At 40.1% G+C, this 16652-nt stretch overlaps 1 protein-coding gene across 4 annotated transcripts in view; it reads left to right on the top strand.

Moving 5' to 3' along the window:
- Positions 1-202: 202 nt before the first annotated feature.
- Positions 203-16652, top strand: part of shep (alan shepard) — a 156209-nt gene continuing 139759 nt past the window's right edge. The window contains exons 1-2 of one of the 4 annotated variants that reach the window (XM_064691508.1): positions 203-580; positions 2205-2449. In XM_064691508.1, coding sequence (XP_064547578.1) covers positions 2258-2449 — 192 coding nt within the window. In that variant the 5' untranslated portion in view covers positions 203-580; positions 2205-2257. The remainder of the gene's footprint in view (positions 581-2204; positions 2450-16652) is intronic. The other 3 variants (XM_064691502.1, XM_064691500.1, XM_064691505.1) reach the window with 3 other exon arrangements.

A 16652-nucleotide genomic window follows, 5' to 3' on the forward strand; every position in this document is an offset into this window, starting at 1 on the left:
AGAGAGAGAGCGTTCGAGAGTGGGCGAGCGCGAGACCGCGAACAGCTTGTAAGCAAAGAGCACGAATGCAAACACAATTTTGTCTTTGCTTGCGCTCACAGTGCTCAGTGTGGCGCTCTCTTTTGCTGCGGCTGTTTGCTTTTGCCAATTTCTCATCCACCACCTTTTCGCATACATTTCGTTTCGCTGTCGCCGCTGTCGGTTTGTGTGTGTTGCGCTTTTTTTCGCTCGCTCGCTGCGCAAGGTATTTAGTCGTTGTAAATTTTGCATAAATAAAAATTCATTACGCACCCGCACCGAAAACAAAACACCAAATTTCACCACCAACAGCAACAATAACAACAATCAACATTCAACAAGCAGCAACAGCTCAGAAGAGGCGCGTGTCTAGTGCAAAGTGCGGTCGAGTCGTTATTTCTCAGTTTTTGTTACTCTGTGTGATAACGCGCGTGTGTGTGTGTGTGTGTGTAGTGCGCGCGCGAGTGTGTACCTGTGTGCGTATGTGAGCAAAATCGCAATCTCGTAATCGTAATCAACTTATAACGTGCAACAAGAGCAGCCGCACAGCTGACATTCAATAGTAAGCATACCCCAACCCAACCCAGCCCTGCATACGCCACCCCGCCCCCGCGCCCAGCAACTCAGTCGACGTCGCTGTCGTAACACAATTTCGCAGCGGCCGCAATAACAAAATTTACAGCTTTCAGCTAATTGAAAGCGAATTCGAATTTGTTGCTATCGTTGTTGTTATCGCATGTCATTGCACTCGACAGCAATAGTTAGTTAAGGTTTTTTTGTTTTATTTTATTTTTCTGTTTGTGAATTGGAAATTGCATAAAATACAAAATAAGCAGCGCAAAGCAACAACGAAAACAGACATGAAAACAATCGGAAAGCAACAACAAATCACAGGGACGCTCTCTGACTTTGGGCGCTGCAGACACTGTACAACTGCTTGACAGTCATGCAAGATTGCTTGTTGGACTTGATTAATGTGTGTGTGGAAATGTTTGTGATGTTTTTTTTATTTTCAATTTTTGACGTACGATTTGCCAAAACAAATTGTTTGGCTATTTTTAACACAGAAATCTTATCAAATGCGCCATAAAGCAAAGTCAGGCGTGTGTTTCACTTGTTGTGCATGCTTCTGTTTCTCTTTATTTTTGCTTTGCCGGCGTCCGCTCTCATTCTCTCGCTGTCTCTCGTGCGCTCTCGTTCAGTTCAGCTGCAGCTGTCAGAAAAGCGCTCTCACGCTCACTGCATCACTCTGTCTCGCTCTTGCTCGCTGCGTTGCTGTCATTGTCCTTTTGGCGTACTGCAGTTCGTATTTTAATAAGCAACAGTAATAATAACAAACATAACTTAAGCAACAACGAAAGTGTCTCGCGCAGTGTAAGCAACCAATTAATAAAGTTGCCATACGGAAGAAATACAAAGCACATAGTTTTTTTTTTGCATTTTCAATGAAAATAATTGTTGGTTTTTTTATCATTACGCTTTGCCGGTCAACGTCTGGGCCATTTGTTTACATGTGTGTGCGTGTGTGTGTGTGGCGGTTGTCTGGCCCCATAAAAATACAACTTGGCTGTGTGCTATTTTTAATTCGCAACTTTGGTCACTCAGGCGTGTGTGTGTGTGTGTGTGTGAGGCATACGTATAACAACAGCAAACGATATGCATTATAAAATTCTACACATGCTGCATGCAAACCAAGTATTGCAACATAGTTGCCGCCTGCAATTAATTCCAAATTAGACAGAGACCAGATGATCTGGTCAGAAGTTCTCGCTCTGGCGACTGCACAGGCAGAAGCGCGTGCAGAAAGTGCAATAAAATATAACAGCTAGTGTTGCCGATGCGCAAGCAGAAATGCTGCCAAAAGCATGTTGTTGATATGCTAAGCGAAAAGTGCATTAAAAAGTGCGCGAACTAAAAAGCACAGTTATAAAACTAACTAACTGTATGCAAACATATTTATGAACGAATAAACACATGTGCATACCTTTTGTTTGGAGAGCACATTTTGGTGACAGTGTTGCCGCTGTGCAGCCGCATTTAGTACTAAAGAATTCTTACCAAAGTGTCATACTTATCAATGCGTTTGCTTCCAACTGTTATACGCAGCCATTGGCTTTGCGGTTTTCACTTTCTTTAATCACTTGTTTTGCTTATCAGCCATGTTTAATATGTCATTTGCTTTGCAGTTGATTCGTTGCGCGTGAATTTGAAAGAAGAAGAAAGAACAGCAGCACTTGCAATGCATCCACGCTACAGTCCAGCGCCGCCGCCGCATCAGCAGCAACAGCAACAGCCAATGGGCGGGCCCCATCAGCAGCAGTCGACAGGGGGTGGACCCGGACATGGCGGTGGTGCATCTGGCCACATGAGGGCGCCACCGAATTCACAGCAATTACCGCCGCAGATGCCGCGATCACAGAATTATGCAAATGTAAGTGATACGATTTAAGTTTCTATATAGAATAAGTGTGCTCTCTGTTATCGAATAACATATTGAGAGGTTGCTTTTAGTTTTGTTATCGATCAATTCATTGGATCAATTATTCATCAATTCATATAAACATTTGCTATTCTTGTTGCCACAAAGGGTTTTTTTGTGGCTTCATTTAACCTGTTCCACATATTTTCTTTTACATCATTTATAAAATAATTTAGTTTCATTTTTTTCGTGCACAAATTCCAATGCACTTTCTTGTTCTATTCATTTCCCTACAAAATCGATTCGGACTTGTGCCTTTATTCTAGCTAGTTCCTCGGCTCTCTGACTACCTCATTTGAGTCCGGAACACAACATTGATTTAAACGGTTCGCTTGGTCATAAATGGGTCGTAATGTGAAATCGGGTTAACTATTGATAGCTGCGTACAAAACATATTAAATGGGCGCCTGTACGCAATCAGCGCCACAATGAATCAATCAATCAGTCAATCGATTAATCAAATGCATCAGTGCATCAATCAAGCAATCAAGCTGGCAACCGCGCAGTCACTCATTCATTCAGTCGCATTCACTCATTCATTCAAATCGCTTCGGCACCCATCTTTTGCCTTTAACTGATTTCAGACTTCTGATAGGGGGCGCACCACTTGCGGCTCTCGGTCGCAAGGGGGCGCCACATTGCAATCGACATGTGTCATACGCAGCGTTGGCCCAGTTGACTGGAAAATTGCTGCTGCTGCCGCTTGCTACGACCATGATACGATTTTCTATGCTCAGCTGCCACACACACACTCACACACACCAACACACACACACATATACAAACAAGCGCAGCATATCAATTTCCGACACTTGCAGGCCACAGTCTGCCTAATCTTAGCCAGCTGCCGCTTACCTGCAATCATTACTCAAATAAATCCAAAGGTCTCTTCCTTTCTGCCATTACTTATTTTTTTTGCTGTTTGCCTAATTTCTGCGCAGATTTCATTGCATAATGCTGGCATCTTTTATGCATTTGCGTCGCACTGCAAATGGCCAAAACGCACAAAGCCAGTTTTACATTTGTAAGCTGAGCCCCCTCCACCCCAACCCCACTATGTAGCCCCCTTCCCCTCTCATGTTACTACGTCTTTACCTGCGTATATCTGTATAATAAACTATTCAGTAATGTTGCCGCACAATGCGGTGCCCAACTCTGACTGCGTTTTTAGGCAATGGCCCGCCCCCGCCCCCTACGCCTGCCTCACCATTTGTCCTGCACTCCCTTTGCCACTCTGCCACCGGCCACGTTGTCAGCTCAGCTCTGCTGCTTGCTTCGCTTTGTGGCGACGTCTGTTTGGCATCCTCTAATGGCCGCACGGCGTTGCTTTTGCTTTTCATGAGCGTTCCATTTAAATAGCTTTCAGCATACTACCAACAACAACAACAAACAACAACAACAATGCCGACCACATCAAAAAAATAAATAAAATAAATGTAAAAAAACACGTAAATAAAATACAGAATTGTAAACATTCGCGCTTAGTCAGCGCTGAAGTTTTTCACTGGCCTGAGCATTCACTATATGTAGATATATCTCTATATATATATATATAATATATATCTATACTCATATATGATTCTGAGTACTGAATTGAGTTCTTAAAGCTTCACAGCTAGCAGTATCTAGGCCTTGGGTGCTTTATGAGAAATTTGAAATAGGGTTAATAGTTTAACCTATTTGTAATAATTATGTGTAAATAATTAATTCATCATAACAAAGCTCAGCTGAAGACTTTCTTACAGATTTATTTGCATAGTCCTATAAAATGAGTTTAGGACGATTTCGCGTATGTGCCTTGAACGATAAAACTAAAAGGCACTTGGTATTTGAAATCTATAAAAAACATGTATAGTCGTGGCTTGTGTAATTTGATGAATAATTGGAAAGTTAAAGAAGCATAAAACTAGAACACAATGGATTATAAACTATCTTTTATTTAACCATTTGAAGCTATTGAATTTGCAATTATTGTTCATAGTCGGAGTAAATGGCATCCCAAAAGAGGATTAGGCCATCAGCTTAGTTCTCGATGGGCGCCTATTTCAACCTGCTGCCATTTCTTCTAGCTATAAAACATTTCTGCACTTTTACTACTCGAGCAACCAGGCCTTGAAGAAATTTAATAATAAAACATAAGGGATGCCCTCAACCTACTTTTACCAACAATAAATGCAGCTCGCACTAGGGGAAGGGCGTGGCGGTTGCTATAAAACGAAATATATTTGATCTACTACTCCAGCAGCTATATGTCAATTTTGGTGCCTCTAGCCATCAAAACCAAAGAGACTGGCTCAAAACACAGCATTTCGATAGCGATTTTTATCGATTACTTGGCAACGGGGGAAGTTATCGATGATCGGATACAAGCCCGTAGTCGAGAACCTACGTACGTTAAAGACTCTAGCTCTTATAGGTTCTAAGATCGACTGTGTTCATTCATACGGACAGATGGACGGACACTAGAACAGGCAGACGGACATGCCTATATTGACCCAGCTATTGATGCTCATCAAGAACATAGTACATATAAACTTAACGGTGTCGTAGATGCTTTCTTCTACCTGTTACATACATTTGCACAAACCCATTATACCCTTTTACCCACTTTCAATGGGGGCAGGATATAAAAAGATCATGTGAAATATATTCGTCAGCTAATGGAAGATATTTGTGACCATACATAAAGTTCTTAAATCGAAAACAGTTAAGGATCTATGTCGCTTACTTTTAACTCAGTATGTGCCTATTTTTGTGTAAAATATGTCCATAGGCTGCCTAAAAAATGATTTTTACCTACTCTTCCCGCCGTGTTGCATGCCTTTTTCGCCAGCCTCATTTTCGAGGCGCAACTCTTGTTTGAGTTTTCAACCAAAATTGTTGCTGTTGAAACTTGATTGTACACTCGGAATGTTTGACTTACAACTTGTTCAAGAAAATATACCAAATTTATATTTGATTGGGCAGCTAGGTAGCCGGTAGTCGGTTGTTGGGTGAAGGGAGAGGGGAGTGGGGGTTGGCGGACTGCGTGGCACGTCGTAATTTCTGATTAAATTCAATGTTGACAATTACCAAACGCAAAGTTGTTAAGGTAATTGCGGCTCGCGTAGGCTGAGATGCATTTCAATTGGTTACGCCCCACGGGGCTGGACCGAATGTACGTAAAGGAAACCAAAAACGTGTTGCCCGAACTCCTCGAGAATACCAGCCGCATTCGCACTCCGCAAGGAGTCGCTGCGAACGCCGTGTGTGTGTGTGTGTGTGTGTGTGTGTGTGTGTGTGCAGCGCTGAATGAGGGGCTGGCTGGACGCGTTTGTCCTGCAACACGCCCGTTGCGTGCAACGCATGCGCCAGCTTGTGGATTCTGCAAAGTCCTTTAGAGACACTTTGCCGGCTGGCACGAATGTGTCATCGTGTTTAGCCGAACGCTGGCGCCGACTGGCTGCCAAATGCTGGCCTCAAGTTGAACATGCAACCTTACTCAATGAGAAATTCAGAATCCATTCGACGATTGTCAAGTTAAGTTAAACGCCTTTTCCTCATTTTCGCAAACGGAAAGCGACCAGCCAGCACGACCAGCAGCAGCCAAGCCAAGCAAAGCCAAGCAAAGCCGAGCCGAAGCTGAAGCCAAGCCAAAGCCCAGCCAAGCCACGCCAAGCCAAGCCAAGCCAAGCCAAGTCAGTCAAGTCAGGCCAATCCAAGCAGACCCAACTGATCCAGCAGTTCGCCCTGTCACAGCATCACGTGAAGTTCCGACAAGTAGTCGCCATTTTGTGTTAGCGCCGAGCCCAAAAATTAAATAAATAAATAATAAAAAAAAGGCAAATAAATTTAATTTAAATTCAATATAATAGTTTTCGTGCGTATACGTAATATTCAACTATATATATAGATATATATATATTCAACGCGTTGTTACTACTGTGAGTACATTCTGTCCAAAGGAAAGCGAGATTTTTGAGTAAAGTGAATGCACTCGTGAGTGTTTACCGTTGTCTGGGAAATCGACAACAAAAACAACAACAACAAACCAACAGTATTATTTACACGAGTCGGTTCGGTGCTACAACTAATTAGCGTAAAACAAACAACTGCTCAAAGCTAGCAACAAGAAATTGGCTAAAGGTCTAAAGTCCCTATATAAAGAGAAGCTAAATCGTATTTCAAATACAACCAAAAGTGCGGAAAGCGAAAATTCAAGCACACACTTGTCTTGCAAAGATAAAATTGATTAAAAAATAAAAAAAATCCAAACGAGTTTTAAACTCTCAAAAAATTTAAGAACAAGCTAAAAAAACGTTTTCAAAAAATTAAATTAAAAGCGAAATAAACACCAAAAACTGCAGTATTATTTAAATAAAAATATTTAAGTGAAAGACAAGCAAAAAGTTAAATTAATTAATTAATTGCATAAATTAATCAAAATTAAATCAAGACTTGAGTGTTAAAAAATTTTGTGCGTAAAAACAGACAATAAAAAAAGAATTCAAAAACTTAAAAATAAAGTGTTTAAAAAATAGCGCAAATTGTGAGTAAAAAACTAAAAAAAAAGAAACTAGAAAATTTAAAAAACAAATTAAATAAAAACTAGTAAATAACTAAAACAAAATATTAAATTAGCGCAAAGTAAAAGCTTAGCTTAAAATATAAATACAAAAATTTTGCATCTTAAAGTCTCAGTGTGCTTAAGTCAATGTAATTGTTATAAACATTTTCAACTTGCATAAAAAACTCTTAAGTGTTCAGTGTTAGAAAAGGAAAAAAAAAAATAAAAAGCAAAAAGTAATTAGTAAATGTTTTTAAAACATAAAGTAAAAAGTAAAACGAATTAAATACATAGGGCAAATTCAAGTTCTGGTCGTTGTAATTATAAAAAAAGCGTAAGAAAATAAACTTAATACGAAAGGCAAAAGGCGTAGGAAAAACAGGCGCCAAATAAGCAAAACTGACAGTCGTCGGCAAATCTAGAGAGCGAGAAAGATAGAGAGACGCAGAGTAAAAAAGGGCTTGAAAAGTGAGAAGCAGCGCTGTGCAAAGAGGCGTTAAATTAATTCACAATCAACGTGCACATCAATAGCCATTAAAATTGCGTCAATCAAGAGAAAAACCTCACCGCTGCCCACAACAACATTGAAGCTAACTAATTTCAATCAGCCAGAGCAGCTTCAGCAGCAGCAGCAGCAACAGCAACAGCAGCAGCAACAACAACAGCAGCAGCAGCAGAGCGAGGCAACAGCTGCAAGTCAACAGTTGGCAACAGTTGTGCAAATAGAGCGGCAGCAAGAAGCCACAGCAGCAACAGTAGCAACAGCAGCAACAACAGCAACAGCAACAACAACAGCAGCAGCAGCAGCAGCGGCGGCAAACGTAGCAGCAACAACAGCAGCAACAGCCACAACAGCAACAACAGCAACAACAGCGACAACAACAACAGAAAGTTTGTTAACAAATTCTCAGGCTAACGCCTCGGTCAGCGTAGACAAGAGCAACAGCAGCAGCAGCTCCACCTCCACCAACACCAACACCTCCGCCTCCTCTTTGAACCTAACAGCGCCGCCGCCGCCACCACCGCCGCCCACAAGCGAAGCCACAGTTGATTCGACAGCAACAACAACAACAACAGCAACAGTAGCAGCAACAGCAACAGCAACAAGCGTTGCCAAGCAAAAGCAAGCAGCAACAAGAACATCGACGGCAACTTTGAGAGGCGCCACAGTTAACGCCGCCACGACGTCGTCCTATACATCGACACTGTACACGTGCTCGAGCGCCTCCTCCTCGCTGATTGCCCAGCCGCCGCCAACAAAGATATTTAAAACGGATCATCTGTGCGTGAACGCCGCCACCGCTGCCGCCTACGGTCTGCCAACTGTCGCTGCCGCCGCTGCTGTTGGCCATCCCTGTGTTTACTGTGTGATACCCGTGCCAGTGGTAAGTACCCCCCGCCCCCTATCCTCTTTTTCGATCTCTGCTCAATCAGCCCGCACTTTTCCGCTTTTCCCATTCATTTGCATAAGCTTTTACAGCTACGAGTTGCTTTGCTTGCTTTCTTTTTCTTTTGATTTTTCACAGTCATTAAATAATAAAATAATTACGCGTATCCTGGCGCATTGTCCTTGGCAGCTCCTTGTCGTTATTTTGGTTGGCTAAATGCAAAATCCTTAAATATATTCCCGCATCCCAGACGCTAGCTCATTATCATTTGTTTTCCATTGTTAAGGTGTTGGCTTTTATTTATGAGTTTCGCTTTTTGATTGCGTCGCTTGGGGTGGAAAATAAGTGGATTTATAAAAAGTATTTTATGCGAATTTATGAATATACGCTGAGTTTGGGAGTGAAGAAGAACAAATCGTGGAAAATTGAGCAGGCTTTGCAGGTAGATTATAAACTGCTGTGCAGCTGAAAAATAATCGATAAATGTATCGATAACTCCTCTTTGTGGAAATCTGTTTAGTGTTGGGAAATCTATTTGTTTTGGTTAAATTAAATAATTTTAGTTTATTCAATTTGATCTTATGCAATTGATTTTCTTATGATTTCAAGTGTTGCATGCTTCAAGTGTTGCATGCCACCATAGTTGGTCACATATCTAGAAACTCTAACTCCGTAAACTAATCACGTATTTCTCCATCCACCCCTCCCGCTCATTAAGAGTCCAGCACATGAAACAATTTGCATTCATTTGCCGGCTAGCCAAACAAATTACACAGCACGCGACCAAAGCAAAGAAATGTCAACCACAATCTAGAATCCTGGCACCCCAGAACTACCCCCAGATCTGCGCTACCCGCTCGCTGCCCCCCGCCAACCCTCAGCTGCCATTAGCAGCGTCAGCTGTTTGCCCACTTAAAGATTGTCCAGATAATCGCCGCAACAAATGTGCCTAATGTCAATGACAATAAAGACAAATTATACAAATATTGGGCACACCGGACAGACGTTGATAATGATACGCTCCACCGCTCCAGCAACTGGAGGATATATATATTTATCATTAAAACAACAGCAAGAGCTATAGAAATTGATTGGAACAGTTGCCGCAAGCTCTGCTCCGCTGCTCAGCTGCAGCAAATTTGAGTAATTACATTGAAATTTCGGCTACGAAGGCAAAAATAAAATTATTATAATGATTATTGGCCACTGTGGTGCAGAGTTTAGCGAAAGTCGTAGCAAAATTTCCTCGAGAAGAAGCAGAGAAAATAATATAAATCTACAAATTATTCATTCATTTTCATTGTTTGCCGGAGGTTTTTTTTCATTCTCTTTTTAACCCAGCAGCTATTTTTTCTGCTTACTTTGGTTACCAGTGAAAAATTGTAATTTTTGTTTTTTTCTTTTCCCATTTCTCGCCGTGTATGTGCTTAATTTTGCCATTTCAGGCTCAACGAGATTTATGTAGGAAAGCGCTCGCCTCTTGTCTCTGCGAGCTTGTGTGTGTGTTTTCGTTTTCCTTTTCGCCTTATGCTCATTTTGTTGATTTCTAATTAATTTTAGTCGAAGCGAAAATGAATTGGCAAAATGCCCCCAATACAAATAAGCTGGCCAAGCACAAGATCCCAGCACAACAATACAAAAAACCAAACAACTAACCAAACCCAGACCCCAAGCCCAAGCAGCCCAAGCTCATTCATTTCTCTTCGTTGTGCTTTTCGCCTCTTTTGTGTATTTTTCACATATTTTCCAACTGCAATTTTCTGTACGCTGCCTGGCAAATTTATGCCGATTGTTAGTTGTACTTTTAGGATAATTAAAAAGTTAAGAAATGGGGCTGAAATAAATAAATATCTGAACATATATTGATAGTTATGGTCGACTGGTTTTTTGTGTTGTGAAACAATTGCAGCAATGAGGATTGATATCTGAATGAATGAATTTTAAATTTACAATTTGTTGCCTCTTATATGTATATGTTCATAGGCTTATAATCATCAACATTTCTCACGTATTCTCAAATTAGAGAGTGCGTGTTTTATTCATCCTTATAACTAGTCGTTATGGCATTTTATAGTTTTTCGTACGATTCATCATCGATTCATCTTGCTTCATTATTGACCTTGTATTCCCATTGTTTTTACAATATTTTTATGCAGGGATTCGAATCCTGAACTTTGCATTACTCAAGCGGCTTACATTGAAATAAAGCATTTGATAAATATATATTTTATTTATATTAACAACATTTATTTTTGAAACTATAATATTCAACCAATAAAAGTCACGTCTTGAACCGAAACATTCCCATTTGCGAGCCACCATTGTGTAATTGGAAATAAAAAAGAATATTCCGGGGGCTCGATCCTTAAACTTCGTGACCAGTAACACGCCAAGTTACCCCGGCGATTTAATTAAAGCAAAAATTCTGAAAAGTTAAAAAAATAGTTATTTACTGGTGCTTGAACCGTGAACTTCGTGTTGTTCAAGCAACCTAATTTAAAATAAAGCATTTAATAATAATTTATTTTATGATTGAAACTAAAATATTTTGCCAATAGAGGTTATGTCTGGCAATAAAAAATATTTTTACGGGGGGCTTCGACTTCGACTTAATTGAAAAAAATAAATAAAAAAAATATATTTTTACCGGACATCAAAGCAAGAACTTCGCGTCAATCGAGCGACTTACCTTAAAACAAAACATGTAATAATAATTATTTTATTTATCATATATTTTCTAAACATTATAATACTTTGTGTATAAAACTTACGCCAGGTACCGAATTGGTACACATTTGCCAGCCATCAGACAGATTCAAGTTTCACAGCTTAAAGTTAAAGTTTCAAGTTATATAAATGGCTCTCTTCTATCACAAATCTATTTAAATTATTCAATCTAATAATAATCTAATCTAAATAAAACACTTACCACTTGCCAGAGGCAGCCAATTATTTTGTATTATGCAAATAAAAGCGGCAGCTTTCACTTTAGGATCAGCGCCTCGTATAATCGCGGTCTGTCGATCTTGAGCGCAAAACATACATTAATATAGTTGTATATATTGTGACATGAAACGCAAGGGTTAGCATTAAGTCAAGCCAGGTGTTGGGTGAGGAGTGAGGGGGCAAATCCTGATGTTGGCCATGTTTCAAGGACTTTTTCAAGTGAAAGAGCGTGTCGCGGCTCACGTGGCGTATGCGTGACTTGGTCACATAGCATTTAATTTTTCTGTTTTCTTCTTGTTTTTTTTGTTTTTTTTTTTTTAATATTTCGCAGCCCTCACGTGTCGCAGACGCACACAACTAGCTGAGCTCCATGAATATGCATTATTATTATACTTTTTTTTGTGCTGCTGCTGCTGCCAGTGAAGTGCGGCTAATTAACAGCTGACATACATTTGGGCACCTCAATTGTTGCTGTAGCTGTTGTTGCTGTTGTCGCTTGTGACGAGGTTAAGTGGCCCAATCCACTGGCCAGCTGATAGCCAAGCTGTGAATTTTAAAGCCACTTGAGTGCGAAAGTTCAAAGTTGAACAAGGCAAATTGTGTGGAAAAATTCTGGTTCAAAGTTTTTCATGTTGTGTTTTCTTCTCTCGATTTTGCATAACAAATGAGACGAGAGTTTGTTCGTTCGGTGCCCTGGTAATTGTTATTGATGCAGAAATATGGCGATTAGTGTTTGGCTAGCCTATAAAACCGTTTCCTTCTCCATCCCTCAAATGTTAACCACCGCCCGCTACCCACCCCGGTCCCTTGCCCCGCTGCCGCCTCGTTATGGGCGAAAAGTTTGCCCAACTAAAAAGTGAAAATTTACGCCCGGCACATTTGTTCGAGTGGATAGAGGCCAGCTGCAGGAGCAGCAGCGGGGATTGCCGGAAACGTGTCCGACGCCATATTGGCTAACATCAAATGGCGTTTATGATGGGCAAAGTTTCATCATTTGCAATTTACTGTGACCCCCAAGCACGTCTCTGTCCAGTTTCCAGCAAATTTAACAACCAAAAAAAAAAAAAATGAAAACTGTTGAAATCTAGGGAAATTAGGAGGCAGCAAACGCCCCTTTTGGTGAAACAAAGTGAAAACTGTTTTCACAAATATTCTTTCGGCTTGGCAAATGCTTTGTGCACACACATACATATACACATATATCTGCTAGTCAATTTTTTATATTAAATAATGTAACATTTGCTGTGATTTGCGTTTGTCCATGCGTCATCTGGGACCCCGACTAAGCCATCCTAGACTAAGCCATATCCATATAAACCCCAGTCAGTACCCTGAATTTTCCAGCTGATAACTAATTCCATGCATGTTCACAGCCGTGCAACTTAATGCCAGCGAACATTTAATTAATTTTTCAACGTAAAAAAAAAGTTTCAGCTGCCGGACACACTCACACACACACACATATATATACACACACACGAGTGCGACAAAGTTTGGGCTTTTTTCCTATTTCTCTTTTTGGTAAAGAGGAAAATTGTGTAAAAAGTTGTGCGAGCAATTCCATGAAACGGCATTTCATTCAATTCAATTTCATGCTCTGTAATTATTTAGTATGAAATGGGCTCGGGCAATAGAACACATGTCCAAAAGAAACTAATCAAGATGTCTAAAAATGTCATTTAACTCAACGTATTTCATACAACATTTTCTAGCTAAAAGGTGCACAAAACCAAATATGTAGTTGCTTTTTGCATACACCTGCTAGGGTATTATGCTTGTATCATGAAGTGTGTAACGCACTGAAGGCGAAGTGTGCCAATCGATAAGTTTTATATATTACTCGATCAGCAGTATCAACAGCTGAATCGATTTATGCCTCTCTGTCTGTTGCTATGTCAAGAATCTACTCATAGGTCCGTTTTTCTCTTGTGGGCAGTAAATATGTCCGAATCGCGGGGCTATATCATATAAGAGGAATGTGCCTGCCCAATCTGTCGAAAATAAAGTTGCATGTTATCCTTTTTTTTTAACATATCTTGACTAAAGTCAGTAAATACGAGCTTTATACTCTATACTCCTAAAATATCCACAAAACTATAGTAAATTTGACTACAATTTTAGGTTTTTCACATAGAAGCAATCTGTCATTAATAAAGCTTGCTTATAAAAGCATTTTTAAGGGTATACGAACTGCCGGAGATAGCCTTTCGTTCTTCTTAACACCAAAGTTATATGTGAAGCACTTGCATGTCTCTTAACTCTCTTTCTAACTTTCTATAAAATATTAGCTGATGTAAATATACATATGTCACAAATAATTTAACATATATCTTTATATATGTAAGCAGCTTAACGAGCTTCAACAAAAGCCATTTCGAGTAACTAAGCAGCCGCAAAGCTTGGCATTATTTTAAATATTTGATAAAAGCATACATTGCATATTGATTCTCAGCCCATTTATTTAAGCCGAATGTTGTAATCCGTAATGCATTTATTTATTATAAATGCTTAAAGGCTTATTTTCATTTAAATATTTATTAAATTGCCCAATACTTGCAGCATATTAACTACTTAGTTTGCCGTCAAGTAATTCAGTTAGTTTGCATTGATATTCGCTTTGCATTGAGCCATTTGTTTATCAATCATTTAAATATAATTAAATATATTTGTGTGTCTTTCACAGTTTACTTTACAGTTATTTGTCCAATCGATAATGTCTAAACTGATTTCATTTGTGCAATATATGTTGATTAAATAATCTAATTGCGGAAAATTGATTTCAAGTGTGGTTTGAGTTTTAAGAAGTTCTCTTTTTAGCATGCTCCAAATTTGGACTGAACAAGGTGTATTCCAAGCTCATGTTAATTAGTGTGTGAAAATTATTTGTGTGCTACTTTGTTACCTTTTGCTGGTTACGGAGCTCCCAGCTCGAGGTTTTTGCGAGATGTCAGCTAAGTGTCTTTCAAAGCCGCGCTACACTCAGCTTTTTGGGTTGCTCTGACTTTGGGGCCGCGTTTGAGCTACCTTTATATATTTCCAAAGGAAAATAAAATATTTTCTATCATTCGATTAACGGATCGAGCCAGTTCAGTTCATGAAGTTGGTTTTGCACTACCAGAGGCTCCGCTCTTGGTAGGCCTTCTTCTTTATTTTTTTTTATTGCCTTTACATATAGAAATTATCCGGCATCAAATCCAGAATTTCCAGAACTTCAGAAACAATACACAGCAATTATTATTGCTTTTTGCCTCGTGAATAATTACAGCTGTAAATGAACAAATAGAAAATTGACTGATTTGGACCAGCAACTTTCCTCTTGTTGGTCCTACGCTCGTTTTAGGTTAAGGTTAATTTTTGGCCCCTAAAGAATGGTAATTCCTGCTTCGAATGGGCGCGGCATAAAACTGCTTTGGTATTTTAATAATAATTTTTAAATAATTCTTTTATAATTTAATGCAGGTAAAATGTTGCCTTAAAATGTCAGCTTTTTGAATAAAGCTTCCTCTTATAAAAAACTCTGCTACCGAATGCTTTTACATATATTTTCCAAATGAACTTTCTTTTCAACTCAAATGAATTTCTTTAACAAAATTGTTTGCAGTGTATTTGCGCTTCGTCCTGCTCCAGTTGCATATCGGGGTCTTGGCTTTATTCGCATTATTTTTGGCATCAAGCAGCCTTTTGAGATTCGCTGCGCTGTGACGCTTCAGCTGCTTGTTTACTTTACCCAGCCCCCTTGGCGCTGCCTGCCCAAGCTTAAGCACAAGCTCCTGTCGTGCCTCTGTGTGTGTGCGTGTGTGTGTGTGTGTGTGTGTGCTTGTGTGTTTATTCTTGCCGTCATGGCTCACATGACGCGCTGCCTGCCACTTGGCTTAAGTATTTTAACCTAAAATTGTAAAAATAGCGCAGCGTTGAGAAATGCCAGCCACGCTGACGAGACTTCAAACTGAAGAGGTTGCCCCAGAGAAAGGTGTAGAGCGTTGTGTGTGTGTGTGTGTGTGTGTGTGGCAGCGCATCATCAGCACATGAAATTTGCAGTTGCGCTGCGCTGCAACTACTGTAACGCAAATTCTGTGCAGGCAATTCGGCTGCGCCACACTGCGTATGCGTAATGCATTATTTATTTATTCAATTTGCCGTCTACTGTTGGTATTATTATTGTCCGGCTGCCCTTCGCACCAGGCGGGCATAAAATATGTTCAGCGCTTTGTCAACAAGCCGCACACAAAGTTACAGTCCTACTGCCCTCGTGCCCCGTCCCGCACATTTGTGCGTTTGTAATGAAATGTCATTAACATTAAAACAACTTTCAACACTTTGGTTGCCGCCATTTGTTGACATTTCACCCTCAGCGTGTGTGTGTGCGTGTGTGAGTGTGTGTGTGTGTGCGAGTGCGAGTGTGTGTGTGTGTGTGAGTGTGTGTGACAAATCATTGGGCAACAACCGAGAGATATTCTTTATAAGTCCTGACATCAACTTTTGCTCAATTTTGTTTCGTTAATGAAAAAAGTTTGGTTTTTTTTCGTACGTTCGTTCGTCCCGCTTTGAATTGCCAACAATTTTTTGTTTCCCCTTGATTTTGCTTTTGCCGGCGACGCCTTTGACAGTGCCATCAACTTTTCATTAATTTATAACACGCTCAGCCACGTACCGCCTCTTAGACACGCCCCGTTGCCCGCCCTGTTTTCTTTAGCGACCTTGTCACATTGTTCAGCTTGTTCTTCAGCTTTTGGCTGCAGCTTCCGTTGATAATCATAGTAATTTTTTTTCTTCTACTGCTCTTCTTGCCTTTTGTCGCACAGATTCCTCATTTTCGTTTTCGATTTGCCTTGCTTTCTATTACACGTTTCTTTTTTTCTTTTTTGTTGTCTTGCTTCACATTTTTGCTGCTGCCTTTTTTGTCGCTTGTTCCAATCAATGTTTATTAAAAAGTTTCCTTTGCTCGACGAACTTTGACATTTTGACTAATATTTTTGTGTCAAACCCGGTCCTTACGCTCGCTCCCTCTCCCCCTCTCTCTCTCTCTCGCCCTCTCTTTCTCTGTCTTTTTGCAGGTAAGTTTCTAGGCATGTCATTAGACGAGTACATTTATATTCCATTGCATACTTTGGGGCTTGTTTACTTGAGCTTCTATTTCAGATTATCTGTATCACATTAAATATTCAGATTTGTCTAGCTAGCAGCTGTCCAGAGTTCAGTCCAGGGTATTTAACCTTCTACTAGCCCCTCCACAAGTCTAGTCTGTCTGCCTGGTTTCTATACAAATTGCATGTTC

The sequence above is a fragment of the Drosophila montana genome, unplaced genomic scaffold (genome assembly GCF_035044405.1).
Source record: "Drosophila montana isolate Dmon_TW-CO22-7 unplaced genomic scaffold, ASM3504440v1 contig_3438_1, whole genome shotgun sequence".
Lineage (NCBI taxonomy): Eukaryota > Metazoa > Arthropoda > Insecta > Diptera > Drosophilidae > Drosophila > Drosophila montana.